The 25,807-nt window shown below is 52.2% G+C and overlaps 5 protein-coding genes across 5 annotated transcripts; 3 read left to right on the forward strand and 2 right to left on the reverse strand.

The window, feature by feature from the left end:
• Positions 1 to 141: 141 nt before the first annotated feature.
• On the forward strand, positions 142 to 3,178 carry J4E85_006444 (uncharacterized protein; the record flags this gene model as incomplete). Its single annotated transcript, XM_051470682.1, has 5 exons — positions 142 to 368; positions 420 to 1,464; positions 2,264 to 2,447; positions 2,506 to 2,763; positions 2,817 to 3,178. 5 exons carry the CDS (start codon positions 142 to 144, stop codon positions 3,176 to 3,178), a joined length of 2,076 nt encoding a protein of 691 aa, XP_051324892.1.
• Positions 3,179 to 4,416: 1,238 nt separating this feature from the next.
• J4E85_006445 (uncharacterized protein) lies at positions 4,417 to 5,788 on the forward strand (the record flags this gene model as incomplete). The annotated part of the gene is made up of 2 exons (XM_051470683.1): positions 4,417 to 5,465; positions 5,518 to 5,788. The coding sequence occupies 2 exons, from the start codon at positions 4,417 to 4,419 to the stop codon at positions 5,786 to 5,788; spliced, it is 1,320 nt and encodes a 439-aa protein (XP_051324893.1).
• Positions 5,789 to 6,963: 1,175 nt separating this feature from the next.
• J4E85_006446 (uncharacterized protein) lies at positions 6,964 to 7,752 on the reverse strand (the record flags this gene model as incomplete). The annotated part of the gene is made up of 3 exons (XM_051470684.1): positions 6,964 to 7,143; positions 7,196 to 7,348; positions 7,399 to 7,752. The coding sequence occupies 3 exons, from the start codon at positions 7,750 to 7,752 to the stop codon at positions 6,964 to 6,966; spliced, it is 687 nt and encodes a 228-aa protein (XP_051324894.1).
• A 3,524-nt stretch (positions 7,753 to 11,276) lies between these two features.
• Positions 11,277 to 12,548, reverse strand: J4E85_006447 (uncharacterized protein; the record flags this gene model as incomplete). Its single annotated transcript, XM_051470685.1, has 1 exon — positions 11,277 to 12,548. One exon carries the CDS (start codon positions 12,546 to 12,548, stop codon positions 11,277 to 11,279), a length of 1,272 nt encoding a protein of 423 aa, XP_051324895.1.
• A 692-nt stretch (positions 12,549 to 13,240) lies between these two features.
• On the forward strand, positions 13,241 to 15,311 carry J4E85_006448 (uncharacterized protein; the record flags this gene model as incomplete). The annotated part of the gene is made up of 4 exons (XM_051470686.1): positions 13,241 to 13,400; positions 13,460 to 13,528; positions 13,585 to 14,918; positions 14,979 to 15,311. 4 exons carry the CDS (start codon positions 13,241 to 13,243, stop codon positions 15,309 to 15,311), a joined length of 1,896 nt encoding a protein of 631 aa, XP_051324896.1.
• Positions 15,312 to 25,807: the final 10,496 nt, after the last annotated feature.

Here is a 25,807-nt window from a genome sequence, read left to right on the forward strand (position 1 = left end):
GCGTTTCTTGTAATGTGAATTGGCTTTTGCACTCTACGCCACGCGTCATTTGGTTTACGCTGCCATAGCACCCACATATGCACAGCTGCGGCATCGTCTACGTATCAAGCTATGGCAGCATATCGCTGTCCCATCCCCGATATGAGCCGGGATTATTTGGGAGCGGAATTTGAATTGGGCGAAAGTGATAGCGACTACGGAAATGTCAGCGACGACAACGGATATTCTGATGACGACGGCTATAACCAACTTGATCTAAACACTGATCTCATCGGCATTAACCGCACGACGAAGGATCTCAATATCGTGAATTCTTACAGGCCATACTGGTCGTGTCAAGAAGCATTCCGCGAGTCGTACCAAAACTGGTCAGTATGTTTGCTGGCGATTTCAAAACATCAGTCTCTGACGAGCCACAGGAGAGACGGCATTCTGAGTTCTTTCAACCTCAATCTATCCCAACTTCATCCTACGTATACCGAGAACAAAAAGAAACGAGTCATACTCATCGAGGCCAGTCACCCGGACACCAAAGAACTTCTTGGTTTCATCCAGTTCAAACATGATAAGGACGGATACTGCAAAGATGGCCTCAAGATCGTCAATTTCAAAGCCACTCTGAAGTACCGCAACCTGGGTACTGGAGCAACAACCAAGTTCCATGATGATAGACAGACAGGACAGCACGGCGATGGCATGAAAATCTCTGCTCTTGTTTATCGGCGCGAAGGCTACAACGTCTGTTATGAGAGCAGTGGTTTCAGATGGAAATTCATCTACAAAAAGGGTAACCTAGTCTGCTCGCTCACACGCATTAAGGAGAAGACTCTGGAGAAGATGAAAGCGAAGGCCAAGGGTCAGCCCAGGACTTATGACTCTCATCCCTGGGAAGATGTTTGCTTGACAGTTGGCTCTAAAGATTCTACTCGGGATGAGTTCGGGTACAAGAAACCAGGCGAACGACTCCACATTACTGAATTCAAGGAGTGGCTTACCGTCACGCTCGATATCAACCCACCCCAGAACATCATCCGCACCATTCATGGCGATCTCATCCGGGACCCCAAATACCAAGGGCACATGTATCTGCGCGGTCTTCTCTTGCCGGACGGTGGAATAAAGGGAAAGAACTACGTATACGGTTATAACTTTGCTGAGGGACGTACTAGCATTGATCGCAATGCGCTCATGGGCGTAGGCGAAGAGAGTGAAGGAATCTCTGCTATTTGGACAGCTGCGATGCGAACAGACGAGTCGACTGACTCGGAACTTGTGTCGGACTACACCCAACTGCTGCTGAATTCCATCAACAAGAAGGGTGACGTGATGATGCAGATTGAAGATGGAAAGGGTGAGCTTATGCAAAGCGATGTCACCGGATGGATCTGGACGAAGATGAAAACGCTCAACACGGACCAAGAAGGTCGGGCGGCCTTCTACTATTCGGCCGCTGATGGCAAAGACGTAGGTGGAAGATACCTGACAGAACGCCATCGACTAACTTTATATCTTAGCAGGTTCATATCATCGAGCAAAGCTTGCGCAAGAATCCAGTCCCCATAGACCCCGAGTTGTGGAGGATCTTGAAAAGTCATACCCCCTGTAGGACGCCTCAAGACGAGCTGCTACATCGTTTTAAGTCCGCAGAAATTGTCAAGACGCTAGACGATCCCTTCGCGCTATATGTGTCACATTTGTTGATGTGTCTGCTGCGGTCTTCTCCAGCAACGAAGGCTATGGGGCTCTGCTTTGTGAAAGGCGAGCATTTGAACATCGATGCCGGGTTCTTTGTGAGTAAGTGGAAAGTTCACAGCAAGTGGCTTACTTGGGAGGGAGCGCATGAGCAAACGTTCTGTGAAGAAGATCAGCGTTCACCCGGGGAGCTGTTCTTGTGCGACCATGCAGTCTTGCAACTATGGGATATCATGATCTCTCAGCTCATGGCGGATGGCGGATATCCGCAAGTTGTTGCTAATGAGCGGTGGCTTAAAAGCATGGCCAGAAGTCGCTTATCGGAGATGCCTCGATTCGTTCAATACTCTGCAACAAACAAGAAAGGCGAGATTTTTGTCAGATGGGAGTCCATAGACTCGCATAGGCACAAGCACAAAACTGTCAGGGTTGTTTTGCATCGATGGAGATGTGAGCAGAGTGAAACGAAGGATGAATTGAAACTGAACCATGACGGCAAGCACTATCGGAGTCATTGGTTTTATCATCAGGCTAACAGTGGGTAGAACGGCTTTGCTCTTGTCCATCCCAGACAGCAAAAGCCGTCAGCGATGGCGTCACCTTCACTGGTCTCGATCCCAGCTTTGACTACAGCCCCAGTGTATCAAGAGACGCTGAAGGGGCTTTCATTGGTCCTCACCTTGAGGGCACAAGGCCTCGTGACAAAGATGAATTTTTTGAACTCATTGCTGAAGTGGACACCGAGCAAGTACTACGTAAGTCGTGCCATATCATGCTAGCAATCTCTAGAGAAAGTTCACCTAACATATCCAGCCTCGGTCGAGATCCGCTCACGCCCCGATGCTGCCGATCCAGTTCGTCAGCGGAGCAATCACCAGCTTCCCCATGTCAGCGATGATGACGAGATGGAAGACAATGGCTCTCTCTATCAGCCATCAACTCCAAATCGGCCTCCATCAGTTCCAGCGGCTCCGCCGACTCCGCCCACGGCACTGAGCCCTGAGCCACCACAGGTGCGCAGCAAGACAATACAAGTGAGCCTGGGGAAGCAGCCCAAGGAAGATTTGTACGGTCAGTACATCCCGTCTCTGAGATTTTCAATATCGCGAACTGACATTTGCAAGCCCTTGGCACCAAGATCGAACACAAATCGCTTGATTGGGGTGGTAGCTTCCCAGGAAGTCATGACTTCTACCGAACACGCGAGAAACCAGAACAGGAGATATACATCCTAAAGTCGAAGGTTAGCACGACAAAATCGCGTCACAAAAGAATGCAATCTGGACCTAAAGAGCGCGGCAGTGCGAAGAAATCGCGAAGCGGCACTGTGGCTGAACGGACGGCCCAACCTGCGTACATTGTTCTTTCGAGCCCAGAACCAGAAAACGATGTGGACACGCCCATTCCCCGGGAAAGCCTCGCTGTACGCAGTGGGCGGGCGGATATAACCCCACTGCCAGACAAAGGCATAGTATATCGGTACTGAGGGAGCGATATGATCGCGACGGTTGAGCGTTTGGTGAGACAGCTGTTGAACGATCGTACGAGAACTTTTATTGGGCACCCAACGGGCGGCTTTTGCACTAGATCGGTTAATGTACCGTGTCCACGCGAAGCAGACTCGCGACGCCATCCTGCAGGGCCATTGGGCTACGCTGTCAATCCTAGTCTACCCGCTCTGCATCGAGCTTACATTCGCGTATAAGCCTAATGTACTCAAAAGCTTCTAGTCGACGTTCTAGTCGAAGTATTAGCCGTCTCGAGCCTGGTTGTGGTTGGCTTGTTGGCCCCTGATGCGCTGGCGCCCCTTGTCACTGGCCGGGACGCTCACAGTTCTCTACAGCTTTCCGAAACTTGCATGCATGGTACGAGTCCCATGTAAAATGTATGAATATATACCTTGCATGGAATTTGAGTTGTCGTGCAGTTCGCATGGAAGCGATAGGTTCGCTGGTGCCGCTTGCTACAGTGACGCGTGATGCTAGCACACTACAACTCAAGCACTTCAATCCGTGGAACATGCAGGGCTATATACCAGAAGTATCACGAATAGTATGTCCACAGTGATGCTGTTCCAAAGAAAGCCCAAGCTCGCGGTGGCGGCCGAGCTTGACGCAGTACCACGTGCCGACTACCTATACGTATATCCTGGACTGACCAGGACAGGCTACATATGATATCTCTCATCCTTTTTCTCTCCTAGCATTACAAGATTTCAACATCTCAACGTGGTGTCGGTCTGTACTTCAGATTCACTCATCGCGCCGCATAGCTGAATCGGGTTAGCACGTTACGGCCGCCGCCATCTCGCTTAGATGCGGCGACCTTTCCAACGGCCACGATAATCGGAACCGTCGGTGACGACTGCGCAACTCTCTAGACGTCGATATCAGCAGATAGGCAGACGATTAATCACGAGCCATGTCCAATTGGAGCCATGGCAGCCGGCGTAGAGGGCATCGGGAAAAGCGACGGAGCTTGCCCGTCGCAAAATCTTGCTCGATAAGGAAACAACCTCCACGAATGCCCCGCGCCTAGTCTACAGCGACCACAACGACATGGCCGCTTTCGGCCCACTATACTCACTAACCGATTGCGATGCGAGTGATGGTAGTAGTGCGTGATGATATAAATACGCAATGCGATGGTCTTGGATGGTCATCGCTGCATCAAACCTCTCCCACTTCTATGCTCTGCGACGATAAACCCTGGTTACTGAACAACATGTCGTCCAGCAAGCCCTCATACCTCGTCGTTGGCGCCGGTGTCTTCGGTATTTCGACTGCTTACCACCTGATCAAGAAGTACCCAGACCGACAAGTTACTGTTGTCGACCAGGATGCTTGGGACGCCGATAACCGCGTAGCAGCTTCATGGGACTGGAACAAGGTCGTGCGCGCCGACTACGACGATGTCATCTACTGCAGACTCGCGCTTGAGGCGCAAGATGTTTTCAAGGAGGACCCATTATGGCAGCCGTACTTCCACGAGACTGGTATCTTCTGGGTTTGCCGTTCAGATTACGCACAAGAAGTCATCGACAACTACAAGAAGCTTGGACGCGAAGCAGACCTACAGTCAGTTACTATTGAGGAGGCGAAGAAGCTGTTCGGCGGACTTTTCGAGGATGCGAACTACGACGGCGCAAAGAGTGTACTCGTCAACAAGACGAGTGGCTGGGCACAAGCTGGCGACGCGCTAAGAGCAGTTACCAAGTGGTCGATCGCAAAGGGCGTCAAGTACATCACCGAGAAGGTCAAAGACCTAGACTTCGACAGCGCCGGCCGCTGCACAGGCGTCAACACCGAGCAAGGCAGCACCATCAAAGCCACGCACACCATCCTCTCAACCGGCGCCTACACCGCCAAGCTCCTCGAACAAGCCGCCCAGGAAAGCGGCAACCCCAACCTGCGTTCTGGCTCAAGAATTGTCGCTGGTGGTATCACAACCGGCATGACGACTCTAGACGAGAAGTCGTACGAGAAGTTCAAGGACATGCCCGTCGGTGTCCAGGGCTACACCGCCGCATACGGACCCTTCATCGGCAGCTTACCGCCTACCAAGGACCGCGAGCTCAAGTGGTGGGGCGAGAAGATCTTCAAGCATACACATGAAGTACTACCCGGTCGCTTCGTTTCTGCGCCGCCGTCTGGGAAGGATTATAACCAGTGGGATGTGCCTGGTCCGTTGAAGCTGGATATTGATCACGCGAATGATGTGTTTTACGGGAAGAAGGGCGCGAATTGGAAGATGGAGAAGCATCGCATTTGCTGGTAAGTTCTACACTCATGCACCCTATTCCTTCACAGTACTAACATCACCCAGGGACGCATTCACAACTTCATCCGACTTCATCATCTCGCCCCACGCCGGTGCCAAGGGCCTCTACGTCGCCACATGCGGCTCCTTCCACGGCTACAAGTTCTTCCCTGTTCTCGGCAAGTATGTCGTGCAGATGCTGGAAGACGAGCTGGAACCAGCACTCAAGGAGAAGTGGGCATGGGATCGCGAAAGGCCGGCGCCTAGCCTCAACCCCGACTGGCCTAGGTTTGAGATGACGGATTTGATGGACCAGTGGCCGAAGGCCAAGTTGTAAGATGTATCAAGAGGATTTTGATGAAGTTAATGAGTGGTTGTTGCATATTTGCATGGCGCCTGGGTTGGCGTTTACATTTCTTTTACATAGCGGATGTTATGAATAACAATCCTACTTTTCCATCTTGCAATCCCATCGCCGTATTCCAGCCTTCTCCTCAAGTTCCACCTCGATCTCATCGACCCACTCATTCATTTCTTCCAGATAATTCGTGATCTTTTTCATGCAGCGTTTGAAGTGTCGCTTTTGCTCCTCGTCGAGCGTTCTGAACTTATCTTTACCCCACGTACCCAGGTAAACATACTTCATATCTTTTAGCGGGCTCATCACGTTTCCGGTAAGACAGTCCATTCTTTCGATTTCGGTGGTGAGGGAAAAGAACGGATCGAGGAAGCAGCCATGAAAGTAGAGCTTTTCCAGAGGGCCGGGGCCGCACATCTTGGGTGTTTAGAGGAGATTGCGGTGAGGGAATGATGTCTGAGTTGGGAAAGACTAAAGGGCGCGGATTGGTTTTAACTTGAACAAACACTCGTGCAGCCGCCATATAGCGCTTTCTTACATTGTTGGAGCACAAACATCTGGTCATGAAAGGGTACATACGTTTGCGTGCTAGAAGGTGCGAGCAAGCACACGCCGTATATACCGCGAGCGAACGTACCAGATCTGCCCGCCACTGCCTACTCCAAGATGTCTTCTCGCATAGTTGAAAATGACCCCAAAACTTTCACAGATAACTTCGCAATCGAGGAGCTCTACAAAGCAGTCCTCGGGTTCCAGCGTGTATGTCTCGGTAGAGATGTTAATGGCAGCATGATCGAGACATCCGACCGGACGAAACACCCCACTCTAAGCGCGGGTAACAAGAGCCTTTTCAAAATAACTGCGGCGAATATGCAGAATGTTCTGAAGTGGAGTAGAGATATCGGTTTAGACATGACGGTTGAAGAGGCTGGTGATGTTGGGAAACAAGGGCTACCTGATCTTCCCGGTTGGGTGTTGGGAGAAGAAATTAAGAAAAGCAAGCACGGTGACGATTGGTTACAGTGGAGTAAGTAACCCTTCATCGTGTAGCATATAAATGTTCATTTGATTCATATTTACATCGAAGTGTTACACCTACAGTAGGTGCCAGCCAATTTTCCTTTGCTTCCCTCCTCTTCGCATGCAAGGCACGTCTAAGCAGTGAGCTTGCTCTTGATGAAGGTAAGGGCCTGGTTTCCGTAAATGCTGACGTACTGCTGGTGGTGGTTGGCGTCGTTTCCGTTGCAGCAGTATGGGTCCTGGGAGTCGCAGTAGCTCTGGATGATGCTGGTGCTGGCGGGTGAGCAGGAGAATCCTGAGGGGCGGGCGGCGAACTGAGGTAGCTGTTAGTGGGAGTAGATTTGGATGAGGAAGTGGCAAACTTACGCCTTGGGCCTTGCAGGTACCGACGTTGTAGGGGAGACCGTTGCGGTTGTGGGGGTCGCCCATGAAGATTGCGGCCTTGACGGCTGCCAGGGCGGTGCCGGTCAATGTGGAACCTGCGCCGCCGCAGACGGCATTGTCCATGATCTGACCTCCCTGCGGGCCGTTAGTACTTGGCTTTCTTGGATTCATGGCATCATCCATACCTGAGAGTATCCGATAAGGACGATCTGGGTGTCAGGGCACTTCTGGTTGTAGGCAGTAACAGCCTTGACAACAGCCGCAGTTCCCTGAGAAGCAGAGTTGTCGTAAGAGATGCCTCCGCAGGCAGAGCCTCCACCACAAGCTGGGTATACGATGGCCTCAGATCCTGCACCGGGGTAGGCGCTCTTGACGGAGTTTACGAGCCCAGCGGCAGTACCGTAGCCATTGCTTTGAGGCAGAGTGGTCTCACGGGCTCCGAAGATGTAAACCTTTGGGCAACTCTGGCGCTCGGCGAGCTCAACGGGGCCGGCGGCGGCGAGACCTGCAAAGAGAGCTGTTGCTGCGGCGAACTTCATGTTGACGTTTGGATAAGTGGGTACTTTGCTTCGGATGGAGATGAGATGTCAAGGGAGCGTGATGATCAAGTCTGGGCAACGGGAGAAGTGTTTATAAAGACCAGTTTCACCTGGCCATAGTACCAGTCCTTTAGGCAGAATCAGTCTGCCTCGACTATACCTCAAAGCGTGGCGGTGGGGTACAGGATACTGGTTTGCGTTCTCCTGGTGCACAGATGGTCCTTTCATCCGTCCTCGCAATTTATCTGAGCAAGTCACGCCGTCCTGTGACGAAGATCCGACAGGGATTATTGCCGTAGCTCCACGTCCATTTCATGCAGAACCAAGCCGAGCTCGTCTGGGGTACATATGAATCCCAGTGTCTTCGGGGGAAAAGCGAGCAAGCGAGCGAGTAAAGAGCTGCAATGTATAGCACCTTCGGCACATCGCGCGCTGGATAGATGGATGGCGTTATGGCCGCGTGGTCAGATGGTGTACCGGCGTGGAGCCGAACCGTTCTGGCTAAAAGGCAGCTCGAGGAAAAGCTTGGGTTGGCACCTTGGGAATCCGGGGTAAAATGCTTGTTTCTCGGAGCCTCAGCGCTAACATGGCGTACCTGAGGATGGAAAGAGCATAGCCTCCGGATGTGCGTAAAGAGTGCCAATGTGGTGTATAGGGTCAAGAACGTCGATAGTAGCGAGGTGGCACTTACCGCCCCTTCTCAATTCTGCCGGTGCTCTCGGATTACTCAACATCATTGAAAGGAGACAAGGCTGCTCTAGTGCAACTTGAAGGCGAGTTCAATGGCGGTCTGATTGAGCGTAGCGACTCGCGGTTCTCCTGATAATGAAACAAATATAGGGTGGGTCTGTCCGACCGCCGCGATGCCGTCACTGGCAGGACTATCAGTAATCAGTGCATGTGTGGCTCGAAAGAACTCATTCTACATGCGCATGAACTGCATCTGAAGGGCGAGAACGTATGGCGTGGCCGCATATGGGTTTGCGTGAAAGGTAAGATTTGTGGAATAGGTATCTAAGTACCTAGGTGTGATCGGGCCGTGACGTCATCGCGACATTCTCACGATTTAGCTCCGTCATAACGCCACGCTAGATGCATTGCGAATCGTTGGAACTGCAGTCGACTGCCAACAAACGACTTTGGTAAAATCCATCAACATCTTACTACCGACTCAGAACTTACTATTCTTCTTAAACCAGCCCACAAAGTGGCGTTGTCCCTTCATGATAAAGCCTAGTGCTACAAAGCCATGCATCATCTTCAAAACTCTACAGGGGGAAAGCGAGTGTATGTGAGCACATAATGGAATGTACAATGTTGCATTGTGTTCTCGGCCCCTGTCTGCATCGGGTAGGCCTGAGAGTTCTGTGCAATGAGAGCACTGAGGGAGAGTGCGGGGCATGTCGTCGTGCGGCACAGTCGAAGTTGACAAGACAGGACGTCACTATCTACAGTCCACGATACTCCTTATTTACTCTAAGATCATAGCATCATATGAAACAGTTTCTATCATGTCGTCGCAAGACGGCCATCCCGAGGACGTTCCGGATCCGAGTTGCGCGAACGATAACACAGCGAAGCCCATTGTTGAGGCAGAGACGCGACTTGATATGATAAAGAGTTGGATCAAAACCTGCAACGAGCACCATGGTTCCCCTTGCGTCACAACCAAATCAGAAGCAAGCGCATGGCCTACGTGGCTCATCGATACTGTAGATGCTTGCATAGTTGAGGGCAGAATTGCCGACCGATATCTTACACTGAGCTACGTGTGGGGCGGAGTGCAGGCAGTGCAGTTGTATTCAAGTAACATTGGTCTCTTGAGGCAGAAAGGAAGCCTCATAGAGATAGAATCTGCCCTACCCAGAACAATACGGGAAGCCTTGCAGGTTACACGGTTGCTTGAAGAACGGTACATCTTCGTTGACCAGCTTTGTATCGTCCAAGATGATCAACAGCATAAGAAAGTCGAGATTGAGAACATGGGGCAGATTTATGCGAACTGTTTCCTGACTCTTGTTGCCGCCACGGGCCCCTCAGCGGACTATGGCCTGATGGATTGCCTCGATCAATGGATACACCAGTCTCTCAGCAGCGTAAATTGGCCGCAGCTCGAACGTTATAGCAAATTGTGGAGTTCTAGCTTGAGTCAAACGTGGAGTTTCCGAGGATGGTAAGTAAACTTTCGTTTATTACACAGCAGGGAAGTGTTTATACTAACGGGTGTCGTGTTCGATCTCAGGACCCATCAGGAACGTAGCCATGCGGGACGTATCTTATACTTCTGCAAATTTGTAAAAGACAATGTCGAATGTGGAGAGAAGCATGATCCCGACCTCGTATGGTGGTCATGTCACCGAACTCAATGGCTTGACAAAAAGGGTATAGTAACAACTGGATCTACTCAACATTCCATTGGAACTGAAGAATTACTTCCGGGCCCGGTTACCTGGCCGGACTTTCAAAGTTATGCGTCAGAAGCCAGGGATTACATATGTAGACATTTTACTTATGATTCTGACGTCGTACCGGCATTTGCCGGTACTGCTGCCTCATTGGCAAAGGTCTTCCCCGGTGGTTTCTTGTTCGGCCTCCCCGTTCTGTTCTTTGATCTCGCACTTCTGTGGACGTTCCTCGAGGCTACAAAAAGAAGAATCATATCTGCGGATCTCGAGGAGAGTACTGGGCCACCGAGTTGGTCCTGGATGACCTGGCGTGGGAACTTGGCCTGTCCACCTTTTTGGTGGTACAACACACGCTCCTTGATAAAGAGACTGGATGTCGATGCGGGTATCATTATTTGTCCACTTGTTCAGTGGTACTATAGCGGCACAGGAGGAGCTCGTATCGCGATCAAGACCGAGTATCACAAGTACATACATTTCGCTCGAGACGGTGAAAGTATCCCACCTCTAGGTTGGAGTCGAACTATGTCTTCTTCTAGCAAGGATAGTTCTGGTATGCACGGAAACTACGATTACGAAACACCCGGAGCTCCTGGGCTCAAGTTTCGTTTCCCGATCCCACTCGTGGATACATCGCATACACCCATAACGCTACCGATGCCGATTTCGAACATAATCACATGCCAAACCGAGCGTGCGTACTTTCTTGTAGCTTGGCAGGGGAAGGGCGTCAACGGCCGACTCGGTGTAACGGTAGAGATATATGACGTTGAAGGGTATGTAGTGGGCGATATGTGGAGATCCGGAGATGCACCTGTACCGACGACAGCGGATCTGAGGGTTGAACTGATCGCGATATCTACCGGCCTCGCAGGGAACAGGAATGAATGTTATGAAAGATTGTATCGAGGTAAACCTTACACGGAAAATGGGAATGATGACGGTGTACGAGAGTTCTACAATCTTCTTTGGATTGAGTGGACAGACGGTATCGCCTACAGAAAAGCCGTCGGTCAAGTCACTAAAGAAGCATGGGAAGCAGCTGATCGGGAACTCATCGAAGTCAAACTTGGATGAGGGGTAGTCTCGTATTGTAGCAACCCGAATGACGTTCTTCCTTCAGCTCACACTAGAGCACACCCTCGCTTTCAACAAAACATTACTCATCTCCGCATGTTCTCCCCATTCATCTCCATACTTGACAAGGCCTGGAAATGCGCAGAACAGAAACCTCCGATCCACATCCATATCAGTGCCATCTTCCACAGCGGTATCAACGTCATTAACAGCTTCCATCGTGCGGTCATCGAACTGCATACTCGCGTCTTGGCAGCGGAAGAAGAGCAACTGGTAACGTGCCTTCTGGAGAGCGAGTGTACATTGCAACGTCACAGCGTCTTTCAATATCCCAGTGAGCGTTGACTGGGCGTTTGGTGGAAGGCTCACAGATGTAAGCGTGAAGAGGATGTGACTGATCTCGCCGGTGAGACGATGTAATGAAGCTTCTCTTTCGGTTTCGATGGCGCTGCTGGCCTCGCTGCGTTCAAGTACTTGCACGGTAGCGCGCACCCATTCCCGATATGTGGTACCAAGATGCCGTGTGTGCTCAACGAACGGCCGTAGCGCGCCAAACGGCCCTGTGCTGGGTAATCCAAACACAATAGGAGCATCGAAGATCTGCATGAGCGAATGCGACACGATAGCCTGATACAGCGCAAGCTTATCCGTACTCCGAATATTAACACTATACAGCGGATTCAACGCACTGAGAACTTCGTCCGTCTCTTTCGGGAGGCTGTCGAGGTTCAACTTCGATCGCCGGAAGTTCGACACAGTCCATTCGCGCACGCGATTCGCAAGTTGTGAGAACAATTCTGCCAGCTCGCTATCCGTTATCTGCGCATCGATACGCGTGAGCGAAGATATGCTTGACTTCAGTGCTAGAAGCTGATGAAGTCTCTCTTGTGATTCCTTTTCGACGGAGTGGAGGCGTAGTCGTAGGTCGTCTGCTTCGCCGTTCGGCTGCGATCGCTCGAGGCGGTTTTGATGTGTTTTGTCGTGCGACGCGAGCCGTTCTTCGAGCTGTGCCGGTGGGGCTGTACCCGCATTCGAAGCCGACTGAGCGAGTTGCGCCCTCAGCTCCTCAATCGCGTCTTGATCTGCCTCCCTGCATTGTCTTAATCTTGATAGCTCCTCCCTAGCCAAGTTCTGTTCCTCCTTCGCAATTGCGAGAGCTCTTTCCAGGTCCGCGATTCTGTGTGCCATGCGCGCGTTTACGGCATCATCGCCCGATGACGCCATTTCCGACTTGCTGCAAAGCTCATTGCTAGGCCCTGAAGGTGCAGTGTCTCTTTCGAGATCTACCGCACCTTCGCTTTTGCGCTTCAGCATATCATTGAAGGGGTATCGGCGCCGGTGTACTTCGTCTTTCCTCGCATTGGGAGCTGGTACGGTGGCTTTCGGTGGGGTGACGACGTTGTTGGCGGAGGTCTTCGTTGATCTCGAGATCAGTCTGGTACTACGCTTCACGCTGAGGCGGTGGGTAGATTCTGAGGATATTAACACATGTTAAGACCGTGCGGTCGGAGTGCTGAGGCTTGCCAGAACTCTTTCGTTCGGTCATAGCTGGGACCGGGCGCGTTCCGACCTAAGGGCGCATCGGAACCAACTTCAAAGCGGGCGTCAAAGACCCAAACCTCCACACCCCTCTCGAGGAATATCACCATCGGATGGCTTCACGTGGGACGACACGAGTGTGCCTGGGCGAGCTGAATGCTGCAGCCTTGCGCGAGCTGACGATCACCAACCAGGGCCCGCAGCTGGGCGACTCCTACAGCAGTGGGTAGCGCGCGCCGTTCCTAGGCTTCGACATCACACCGCGCAAGGTTTCCGCCGGTGCCTGAATCGTTCCATGTCCTTCAGGCAGACACACTCATGACCTCGACGTCCTCCCCGTATCCACGTTCACGCCCATGATACTCTTGTGCTTTTCGTAGGATTCAGCCCCGCGGTCCGACCCACGCGACAGCCACGCGATCTGCCGAAGCCGACATTGTAAACAACAAAGATCAACACACCGAAGAATGGCCATGAACCACACGTTTCCCAATCGAGGGAGTAGCATTCCGTATACTTTCAATCCGGGGAGCAATGCGACAATCGACATAGGCAGCGTACCTGAAGTGGGTAGTACCACGAAGGATAGGTTGGTCGTCGGTGTAGACTTTGGAACCACCTACAGCGGTTGGTAGCAACTATTCCGCGATATGCGACCGATACGATTGGACGCTGAAGCTCGATAGGTGTGGCTGCCGTGTATAGTGCGACCCCTGACGACATTGACATCATCAAGACGTGGCCTGGCGGGAACGGTATGTTGTACTTGGGTTGATCAAATGCGCATCCACGAACTGACATGTACGCGCAGGTATCACGTCCGACAAAGTCCCCACCGAAATCGGTTACAGCGAACCATCCCCCCGTAACGGCTCGGTCTCCTCGCTCGATGCGCCCGCAAAACCTGCGCAGAACATAAAATGGGGGTTTCAGTTCAAGCCCGAGGAGACGCGTCTCCGGTGTATAAAGCTGTTCCTCGACAGGAATCAGAAGCTACCGCATTTCGTATCGCCGCTTGAAACCGCCGCGCAATTGCGCAAGTTCGAGAAGACGGTCATGGAAGCAGTCTCAGACTATCTGTCGCAGATATACAAACATACAATGGAGACTTTGACAAAGAGATACGGAGAGACATTCATCAGCTTGACCAAGGTTGAGTTTGTCTTGACAGTACCTGCTGTGTGGTCAGACTCGGCGAAGGATGCGACGTTGAAGGCTGCGGAGAAAGCTGGGATGGGCAACAGACATGAGCTGAAGCTTATATCAGAACCGGAGGCTGCGGCGGTATATACTCTAAAGGCGATACAACCGAATCATCTGAAGATTGGCGACAACTTCGTTGTTTGCGATGCTGGTGGCGGTACTGTCGACTTGATAGCCTACAAGATCACCCAACTGCATCCTCTTCGCGTCGAGGAATCAGCAGTCGGGACTGGCGGTCTTTGTGGCTCGACGTTCATCAACTATCGCTTCGAAGAACATGTCAAGCAGCGCATTGGTGCGGAACGCTATAATTGGATGCGCGAGAAGAAGATGAAGACTTGGAACATGGGGTTGAAGTACTTTGAGGAGTTCGTCAAGCGCAACTTCAATGAGGAGGAACACAATGAGGTCAACATACCCTTCCCAGGATTACCGGACGACGAGGAAGCGGGGCTTGACTCTGGGTTCCTTGTCATGAGTGCGGAGCAAGTCAAGGAACTATTCGATCCGGTAGTACAAGAAGTTATAGATCTGGTGGAAGGTCAAGTCCAGAGCATAAGAGCAAAGGGAGGTCTGGTATGCGGAATCGTCCTGGTGGGAGGCTTCGGGCAGAGCAATTACCTATACGGTCGGATGAAGTCCCACTTCAATAGCGCACCTCCACCTCCCTATACTGAAAGACCAACGCACGCGGTCGCTTTGAATGCCTCACAGGCAGTCGAGATATACCATCCGATACATGCGTGGACAGCAGTGGTGCGAGGCGCAGTACTCCGCGGGCTAGAAGGAAATATGGTCATTAGCAGACGAAGTCGCTGGCACTATGGCACGAGCTACGCGACAGTCTTCGACGAGGCGAAGCATCCCATATCCGACCGATATTGGAGTCCGCTCTGGGAACGATGGATGGTGTCCGACCGAATGCAATGGCACATCGCAAAGGTATGCAATCGTTTCTCACCATCTCAATCGTGTAACACAACATACTAACCTCCAACGCAGGGCGCACAAGTCTCAGAAAACAGACCGATTTCCTTTCACTACACGCGCAACTTCCGGCCGGGCCAATCCCTCATTGTAGAAGACGACCTCATAGCCTGCGACGCGGACACAGCGCCCGACTCCTTTAAGAAGGGTCTTATCAATGTCTGCACGCTGACCACGGACTTGAACACGGTGCCGAAGAGCTTGTTTACGCGATTGACGACGACGAAGGGGGTGGAGTTTGATAATCTGGATTTTACGCTGGATATGCGATGTGAGAGTGCGGGATTGGTGTTTGAGCTGAAGGTTGATGGGGTGAGGTATGGGGGTGTTAGTGCGAAGTTTCATTGAGGAAGGAAGGTAGGCAGGGAAGTTGATGGAGGGATGAGATTAAGAATGTGGTCCGGCAAGACTTGTGTAGGATCCAAACAATCAAGAATATTAATCTCAGTCGAAAATCAGTTTACGAAGATTCGGTGGATGTGGTGCGCATCAATGTGTTTTTTTGAGTGAATGTCGATGTGTGACAGTCGGTCGAGACGAATGTTATGCCAGGGCAGCCGACAGCGGAACGTACGCTTGATGTCTGCTGCCGATTTGCCGCATGCGGCACCACCTGTATCGGCTGCGGCGTTACTGCCCTGGCAAGATCGAAGGATGAAAGGATCGCATCCTGAAGTAAAGCGATAGGAGCGGTCGAAATCGCCGTGGATCTTGATCTGATCGCAAATCGCAAATCGCAACTGGGGGAAGAATCCTTCGACGGAGATATGGGTGCGAAGGAGTACAATGGAGAGCCCCATCGATGACCACTGCATTATTCGCACAGTTCTCGTCGGCAGTGCTTTGGGCTGCGTATGCCCAAAGATTAAAGGTTTCTCACGGATCACCATTAGGTTTTCGTGAGCACTCTATCTGAGAACGATAGCGACCCCGAGTAATGTCGAAAGTGTATATATCACCTAGGTTCCCACGCGTTTGGTAAACGGACATAGTACCCGTTGTAGACAACAGAACCGATGCTATTTTCTGAGAATAAGATGATTCAGCAAGGGCAGGGTGTCGAGCGTAGTTTGTGCTGCGGATTTTCGGATGCTGAACTATCCATGTGGTGCTCGTGGGGCAAGCGTGGATGGGATGATCCAGGGGGTGGGGAAGCCGGAAAACCTAGTTTTGCACTGTAATATTGTAGTCGTAAGAGATGGTTTGGTTTGTAGATTCCTAATCTACAAGTCATGGTCACGCACCCTGGTAGTAAGACGCGTAGACGAGTTTAGGTTGTAATGGCTAACCCCCGCGTAGACTATCGTGGCTGCATGATGTTTCCTTTTTCATACCAGCGCGATCCCGGGTATAGAGCCTCCCGGCAACGTGTACACTTGGCAGCAAGGCGAGCAGAGATCCTGATGCGGAACTAAAGTCCCGACGATTTGAGGTTTTGGTGATCCAACCTAGTTGTTCAAGGGGGTGCGCTGACTAGTGGAACCCCGCATTTGGGTTCCATGCGTGAAGATCGTTAGCAGCGATTTCACGCCCTCGATCGCTCGGGGGACGTCTCGCCTGTAAGATCTGAAGCTGTGGTGCGTGGAGATTGCCGTGGGAAGTGAGTGAGATTGGTGGCGTGATAGTCGATGCAGGTATTACCAGGTTTTGCATCGCATTTAGAAACCAGGACAAAGACATGCCCACGCGATGGATGTGGTCACTTGTGGGGCCTGTCGAGCGCTGCACACATGTCGATGGATTTCGCGACTAGATCTGTACGATACTGAATGCGGTAATTTGGGCGAATCATGGCTCTCGGATGCGAGTCCGATGAGAACTGCCGCGTATCGGATCGGAATCTCTACCGGTGGCACGGGCAAATCTCCCGAACAAAGCCGATGGGTGAATGGTTCTGGTGATACCCTCAGCATCCTTGATCAATATCGTCACTGCTCAGCATTTGGTCGCCGGAGTAAGACGATGTTCGAAGAAACAGGCGACCAGCGATTCAGGGTCCATGAGGATATCTGCCGAGTCGTGCATGGTGCGTGGTTAGCGAACGGGACTTGCCATTTCACGATTCTAGTACTACTGCACTCTAGTTAAGTAGAATTGTGAAACCAGCGCAACATGACGAAGGACCGATAGCTCAAATCGGCTTTTCGATTCGAGATGCGTCCGTTGTACGAAGTGAACCATACTATCTCCAACCTTGATAACATCGTATGGTTCAGGCGACGGGGCGGAATTTTATTCTCGCAAGGTGTCGCGGATAACTCCGTCGCAGCTGCTGTCGGGGACATATGACGTAGAAATCGCATGATTAGTTGGAGAAGAACCGTATTCCTAGGGTTCGAAGGCCCTGTCAGCAAGTGAGGCTGCGTGCCCGCTAGAATAAAGACTTTAGTATACCGGCTTTCTATATAAAATAGGAAAGGTGTCCCCGAAGCAATCGAACTTTAACCATAAGGCGAGCAATTCGACGGAGGCTCGGCCAAGACGTGATCGACCATGACAGCTGAGCGGAGATGGCTCCGTAGCTTTCTGGTCGATCATAATGCAGAGCTTTAGAGTCCGGCTGTTGATAGCGGACGCTGAGGAACTGTGCCAACGTCGAAGCGCGTCTAGAAGTATGCGGCCGGCGTTATTTTCGTGGATTATAGGCGAGGTGTTGCGCGGCTGTCAACGTGTCGCGTTCACTCTCCTGAAGATCACCCACTGAGTTTACCAAAGCGGACACTAACCAACGTGATGCTGATCTCCAGAGGTTCGGTATGGGGCTCCGCCATGTCGGGCAGACAGCGTGGCGACAAGACTGGACGTTCGAGATGCGCTAGGAAACGTGGTGACTGCCAAGCTAATATGGGCTTGGTGTTGAGGAGTGGTGTGAGGGCCTCAGCAAACTCAAAGTAGGGGAAAACGTTCATCTCAACGATGGGCTGGTGTGATTTCAAAGCGATGCGATTGGTCGTTTGAGCTCGAGCGCAACCACACCCAGGCTTCGGGCGGCGACGGTCAATATCATGAACTTCCTAACCTTCAGTGGCCTACTCAAGGTTTGACCAAGGCGCCCTTACTCTTGGAGATGCTTTTCCTTCTAGACGATGAGCAGTCTCAGGTGTGGTTGTACGACTAGCTTATATCCGAGTATCTGCCCGTAGCTAGCTCTTGAGAAAGCGAGTGCGGAGACCACATAGCCGGGAACGGTCTCGCGTACGCTTTCAAAGCAATTCGCCGGTATACGGAGTACGGTGCGTTGTCGTTGCATAAGAACGAAGATGTTGCATATGCGCAAGGATGAATGACCGTATCATGCGAAAGAACTGCCGTGGTGTCGATAGTTGCTCATACGGCTAAGGCGCAGTACGTGATAGTCGCTAGCGTCGAATCGAGCATTGAACGAAGAACCCACATAGAAGGTGGGAATGTATTCTGCGATGTGACATGTCCAGTCTGGCGGGCCTGGCGTATCGTTTGAGCTGGCGAAGGATCTGCTATACGCCCGGCATCTGTGTCTTTGTTACCTCGGTGAAGCCTGACCAGATGGAGGTTGCACCACTGTGTCGCCGTGGCGCAGACTGCAGGGCTGTGATGCAGCCATAGTCGTACACCCTTCTACAAGAGTCCCGGAGATGCCGCAGTAGAATGATTGTCGATGTAGTGAGACAAGTGGGGTTGCAATGCTGACATTCATGGCCCAACCCCAACGTGGGGGCACTGTGTAGTCGCTGCTATAGGCAGGAAGTACCAGAGCTGCGCAACATTGATACGGCCCTGCGATGTTGGTACTCGTGCTTTGATAACGAGGTGGTAATGTCGGTCATGTCCGCTGCCACCTACTACGAGAGGCTAGCAGTAGTGTCGAGGAGTGCTGGCCTGTATGCTTGAGGACGGTGGAAGAGACAATGAGGTGGTGGAGCTTGATATCGCGCCGCCGGCGCATGTCACCACGGCCAATCAGGGCGTGGTGGTGGTCGAGGTGAAGGACGCGCGGGGTTTTGGAGCTCTTGCTATCTGTGCGCAGCATGGCACTGCAATTGGCAGGCGCGCACCGCAGAGTCCCAGGGTGGAAGTTGCGATTAAGCGAGCCAAGACTAGCGAGGGGGAAGGCACGATGCAAGCCTCGCACGAGCGTTCACGAACGGATGAAGCGCCGTTCGCCTGTGCAGCGGCGCAAACACCAACTACTGATCACCATGTTATCCCCGACTTCTTGATAGCCGGCCCTCCGCCAAATCGATCGGTTGATGTCCGGTACGTTTCAGATACACTACACTACCGCGAACAATTTAGCCAGAATACATGACTGAACTCTGCGCACGACCAAGGCGACTCGCATGCTCAGGCCTAAGGGCTGGAGAATCGGAGGGCATTATTACCGACGACCTGGTCTAAAAGCGTCAAATCGATATTACCCTCCAATGACGTGCAAAGCTAACACAGGCTGTCGGCACCGGCAGGATGCAGTGCTGACCGCGCGAACACGATGAGTAGCGGACACATGGAAGACAAGAAAAATGGAGAACGTGGGATAGCTTTCCCTGCTTCTTGGGCGGCGGAGGCGTACTGGGAAAAAGAAATATCCTACGCCTCACCATAGACGCGCCACTACGGACCGGTGGGGGGAGACGCTGCGCAGGTGCCGTCGGGAAATAGCAAGCCTGCTGGAAACCGTCTGACCACCGAAAATTCGAGACGAATTAATAGGCCCGAAGTGCTTTTGTATCAGATCGGTCTTCCACGTGCAATCGCCTGTCTTGGACAACGCCCGTACTATTGGTGTGCAAGTCATGCAGCGACCGTAGCCAGAGCGCTGGGTCAGGCCTCATGCGCATTAACCGACGACCGGCGGCCATCACGTACTGCAATCCAGCTTGGCCAGTGACATGCTCGCTTGACCACGCTTGTGCAACGCAACTGTGGAATCGCTGATTATCCTCAATCGCGATGACGCGAGTGGAGATTAGTCGAGCCTTTGCCAGGGCCTTGCTAGCGAGATGAACACTGTGGAGAAGGACGCGCCTTCGCAGCCAATTTGTCGCAGGATAGCATACCATGACAGCGCCAGCAGTTCACGTCGGCGTCATCCCTGCACCACCCTTCGAGACCTCTCCAACGACCGCGAGCATCGGGGGATCATCGCAGCGGGCTTTCGCTACTGGGCGGTCACGTCACGACGTCTGCGTATTGGGCCCTCATCTGCGCAAACCAAACCCTACCAGTCTCCAGTCTGCGTCAGCTCTCTCGCTCAGGCACTTCGGCCCTGTCTCCATTGAGGCCTTTATCGCCGTCCTCATCATCTTAGATCCGGACACTGTTGAATCTCACCCTGGCTCAACCACGCTTCCCCGGCGACGTTCGTACGCACAGAGCCATGCTAAATTAACCTCACAGCTTGCATACTCCTTAGCATACTGCCTTGTATAGGCCCCTTACATACGGACCAGAAATCGGGGTCAGGCAAGACATTACATTCGTCTCTTCACCAATCCAAGGCCATCCACATGGTGGCTTGACTAGACTTTCACACAAGACGATGCAAGTGGATCGCGCCGCCGCTGACGCTAGGCGGCTACCGCTGGCTGTCATCGCATCCCACCGTCGAGACGTGACAGGCAAAGCATCCCAAACAGCGACTGTGCGAAGGGTCCGAGCCATCAAAGTCATGACGCTCGGACTTTGCTGGCCTGCACACCCATCCATCCCGCACATCACTTGGTCCAAGCGGGCCCACCAACAGCAACCTGGTCGCTTGGCCTCTAGAAGATGATCTTGTGCTTGTGAGGAAGGAGGATTGATGAACCCTGTGAAATCCTCTGGTGCGAAGAGGCGCTCCAACGCAGCAGTCCGGTTGCGTAGTAGCGTGGATATACTTCGCCACTTTTAATCATCCACTTGTTCAACCAAACAGCGTCGTCTAAATTTCTATATTCGGTCCCTACTTCTTTTCGTATGTATGCAGGCTTTTGCTTTTGGCGCCTGTTGTCCTGAAGATTGCAATGCGCCCCCGCTAACGAACGGCCGTGGTAACGACTAGCTGCCTTGAGCTGTCACTGTCGGTGCGCAACTGCTTCACCATCGCTTCTGCTACTTGGTTATTTACCTGGTTCTTGACTATTACTACCTCTTGGCCCCTGCTGTCAGTGCGCCTCCGAAGCATTGATTAGATCGAGAATCCCATGGCACGGTAGATCAGCAAGTGTCCCGTCGACCGCTCCGCAAGCAAGATCTTGTAGTGCCGGCTCCAGCGTTTGAGAAGTCGCCTCGTTTGACATCCCAGGTATGTACACTGTTTAGCTTCCTGTCCATCATGGATCTTTGTGGGGCCTTGTTGAACTTTAAACATTAAATGCTTATACCCTCAGGTCCTTCAATGCACTACGTATTGCCGCGTCTTGATATTCGGGTCTTGCGACAAGAGTGCGCCTCACATGGCTGTGGGTACAGAACGCCGCGCGAAGAAGACGGCAGCTAGATTAGAGCACTCGTTGCTTTTACAGCCCCTTCAGGACGCCATGTCATTCAACCCCCCGAACCATAACACTGGGTTTGGTCGTTCCCATGCCGCCGACACTGCTTCTACACCAAGCCCCACAGATCGACTCGAGTCCGCCCATGATTCTGCGACCGGTCAGGAACCCGCTACCCAACCTCACCAACATTCGAATAAGAAGAGACGCTCCTCAAAGAGCAAAGTACCGGGAGAGCTCCGCAAGTCCTCATCAACTCCACACATGCGCCACTTAGCACTTGGAAACCCCGGTGACCTGTCGCCAACAAGTAACAAACCGAGGAACAAGCTAGGATACCATAGAACCTCAGTTGCTTGTGGTAAGTGAACAAACAGCGCATTCTGGTGTCGTTCTCGATCACTGACTGTTGCGAACAGGGCATTGCAGGCGCAGAAAGATACGATGTCTTTTAGCTCCCGACGATCCCGCAGGCCGTTGCTCCAACTGCATTCGGCTGAAAAAGGAATGCAACTTCTACCCAGTTGAGCATAACCCTGATATGCCGCAGCCCCAATCTATCTCGTCGAAGTCGGGTAGTGCGGTTCAACCAGCTACACCTGTCTCTACTTCACCTCGGCACCCTTTGTCCTCCTCAGGCGATGCCATGGAGTTCCGTACACCATTCTCTGGACCTGCGTCGAACGGGCAACCTCCAAGCTTCGGATATCATGGCGACCACGACAGTGATCCTCACCATGCATCTGTCACCAGTGGCCGTAGGTTTAATGCTGCCTCAGGCCCGCATTCGCTGACGAACAAAGTTCCAGTACAGCACCCTCCTTACCCTTATCCTCCTCCAATAGAAACCCAATGGCCACCAACGAACAGTTTCCTACCTTCATCCACCGTAGGCGAAAGCCCCACGTGGCGCAATTCACCTTCAACCGCAAACTCAGCGTACGGGAGCGAATCAAACGTTTCAGGTGGTCATACACCAGCCGCGATGAGTACGAGCTCGACCATGTCATACGGTCACCAGGACGGCCACTGGAGCCAGCAACCATCGTTTCAACCACCATCACGCTCGATGTCGTACGGAAACATTGAAGGACTTCCGCAACAATATCCAAGCCAAGGTCTCGGTATCCAACACGAAAACTACCGGAGAACTTCTCCGTATCCATATCCGACCTCGATAGACACAAATCCTTCCACAATTCACGCGACCACGATAGGCGCATCCACAGCGGCGCCATTATCTGCACCCGTTGTTCCGAACCACTCGTATTATCCGGCTCCCTGGTCATCATACGACGCCATGCCCAACCATGGACCACCAATGCCTACAGCTGGGCGTTCTATGAGTGCGCAGTGGTATGGGGAGCCAGGACATCTCGACCGGGTACAAGAAGAGGTGACCCCACCAATGGCATACCATCACCAAGGGCTACCGCAATTCTACTCCGGAGCATAGTTAACTACCAAGCGTATAGCGGTTACTACAGTACAACTTTCGCGCGGTTCCACAGCCTCCAAATTTCGATCTCACACTCTGTATGGTGGCCAATGGCATGGGTCAGGGAACACTTTGGCGACAGCTCCGATGTGAGCGGTCTTATCAAAATCATCATTTCCGGAGTTAGAGGCGCGACACGACTTGAATTACGACACATGGTTTGGAGATCATGCTTTTCCAGTGGACCAATAAGTGATCTTGGGCGTTACTAGCATTGCAAGTTTTTGATTTTCAGCTTCACAAGGACTCCATAACGGGGCGTCATTCTTCCAGGTTCATTCAGGTTTTGCTTGGGCAGCCTTCATGTCCCAATTTCGGCGGTTTCATTTCACACTTCCAATCAGCATCTCACAGCCACTATCACATGTACAAACAACGCCGATTGGAGGATCATTTAGAGAGATGCTACATGTAGCTTTCCGAATACTTCGAAAGCATATGCGCCGAATTCGATACCCAGATAGTAACATATCGCTACTTCACTACCTGAGCACCTCGGCACGTTTGTGACACCTGTTTTCTGTCGTTCACGGCATGGCGTCCCCGCAACTACAGCAAGCATACGTTACCCACATGGTTTCACGGGGACCGTGGGGTCACCAATGCGAAACCGACTTGTCAAATACCACCGGGTACTTTGCAAGTCATAATTATGTTCAGAACATGGTACTTCCTGGTACCAATGAAAGTATTGTTCTGGAAGGTGGCATGGCTGTCTTGGCTTTGGCCTGAGGCACACACGCAATGCTCGGCGAAGGCAAGACGCTCCGAAGTAAAACTACGGTTGAGCGGAATATTCCCAAACACCTACACTTACATCATGCTTACGAAACTCCCATGATCAGTAATCTTTAGATAACCCCATTTTATATACCTTCTCTATGCCAATACCAGCAATGCAATGGGTACAACTATCTGTGTGTCAATCAGACAATGCATGAAGGTCACGGACCGGCTGTTAGCAAATGGCATCGCACTGAAGCCTCATTACACGCGCGAAGATGAAGCCACGCGACTAGCCGTACCATAGCATCTTCGTACCTGCGTCTACGAGGTACGATCTATAAAACCGGTTCTATGACTTCGGTCGTTCAGCCTTGAAAAGAGCCTTGGATAAAGTCAAAAGTCAACCGTCGTCAGCAAACCCTAATGACGTTTGACCTTTGTGCAAGCGAAGCATGTATCCCAGGACCCGGAATAAATTCGCTTCCCAGCCCAAACCTGCGGACATTGCGCAGACGCCCAGGCCTCCTGTCCAGACTTCTTGAGACTGTCGTATGCAACTTGGAATACGTACCCGAACCTCGGTCATTCAAGGTGGCAGTTGATCCACTTTTTCTCGTCGCTTCTCTACGATACTGGGTAAAGCTCGGACCGTGATTAATCCTCCTTCAATTCCGGACCATGAGACAATGGCTGCGGAGGGAACGGAAATTGCTTTTGCCTTTGGCTCCCAGTTTTGCTGGACCAGGACTCGACTTTTTCCCCGCTACCACACAGCCGGGTAGGAGGCCCGTCGACGTTTGCTCCGGAATGACCCTTGATCTTTTCCGACCATGTTCTTGCTGATCGCACTTGGCTGAATCATGGGCCAAAGCCTCGGTTGTTAATCCTCTCGGCGCTCTTACCACAAATGTGGAGGTGTGCCTGTACGGACTAAATCGAACAAAGAGAATGTGGGTTCAGCGCGTGGACACGATGTGAAGAGGTGCGTTTTTCTGCTTATTCCCAGCAGCGGCTACTGCATGGGCTCAAGGGTCTCTGTGGAGAGGCGTGCGTAAAAATCGCTAGTTCGCAACGACCAGGTTAGTCGAATTCAGCGTAGTTACGTACACGAGCTGGTGGTCACCACGTTGACAAGTTTCAGCGACACTCTCGAACCACTCGGCAGCCGCAAACTTCATGCGCGCAGACATTCAAAGTTACACACATGTACGCGCAAGCCACTGCAGCCCTATGCGCGAACGACATACTGGCAGCACGATGTTACATCATTTGGTGACACAAGTTCAGGGTTTCTCGAAGGATTCAGAGGCGTGTCTAGGCATCCAATCGCGCATTTCTCCCATGCAGGATACTGGGGCACAAGAGGTTTGTCCTGTCACAGTTAGGCGTGCTGGCGGGATGTCTTCCGGCAGTAGTACTGTATCCACACAGATCCTCAGCATCATCATCATCGGTCTGCACACCAGCTTGTTTTCATCACAGTCCACCAGCCTCCACCACGATTGCCAGCTTCTTAGCGTCGCAAAAGCCGGCCGTTGCCGTATGACAGTTATCGGCATCTAACCCCTGCAACGGAAGGTTGCAACGAGTGTCGCAATCGCGTTCGTGCGCGTCTGCAGGGCAAAGCTGAAGGAACATGCACGCAAGGTTGGGAACGCTACCTTCCCCATCGCTCGACTGACGCATACCCAACCGCAAGAGTCACTGGCCTGTTACTCATGGAAAATTCACGCGTGTAAAGCCGCGGAACTGAACCCTGTCAGATCCGCCTATCCGTGCTTCCTGTCAGTCATTGAGCGCGCACCGTACCTCCCGTTCCGCTGGGTTTTGACGCGGTTTCGACGATCCAGGCCTCCTTTGCGAACATCAAGCATAAACGCCTGCAACCACCCTGGCGGCCATGTACGCCTAACGGATTTTCAAGACATACAACGAGTCGGAAAGCATGCAGCCACTACATTTTCACACACCACCCAATAGCCTTTCCCTCGCGTCTCTGACCCAACCACCACGACTGTCAAACAATCTAAACTGCATACCAACAAAGCAGCGTGACTTGCACGCAATGCGCTCATGCTGCACCGCGCCGCGAGGCCACAGCTGCAGCATTAGCCGTCCATCTTTTAAAGTCCACTTTAACATCCTTCCATCCGATCCGGGCAGGATTT

Source organism: Alternaria conjuncta, assembly GCF_024043145.1.
Source record: "Alternaria conjuncta strain BMP 0040 chromosome Unknown scaffold_9, whole genome shotgun sequence".
In the NCBI taxonomy this organism is placed as follows: domain Eukaryota; kingdom Fungi; phylum Ascomycota; class Dothideomycetes; order Pleosporales; family Pleosporaceae; genus Alternaria; species Alternaria conjuncta.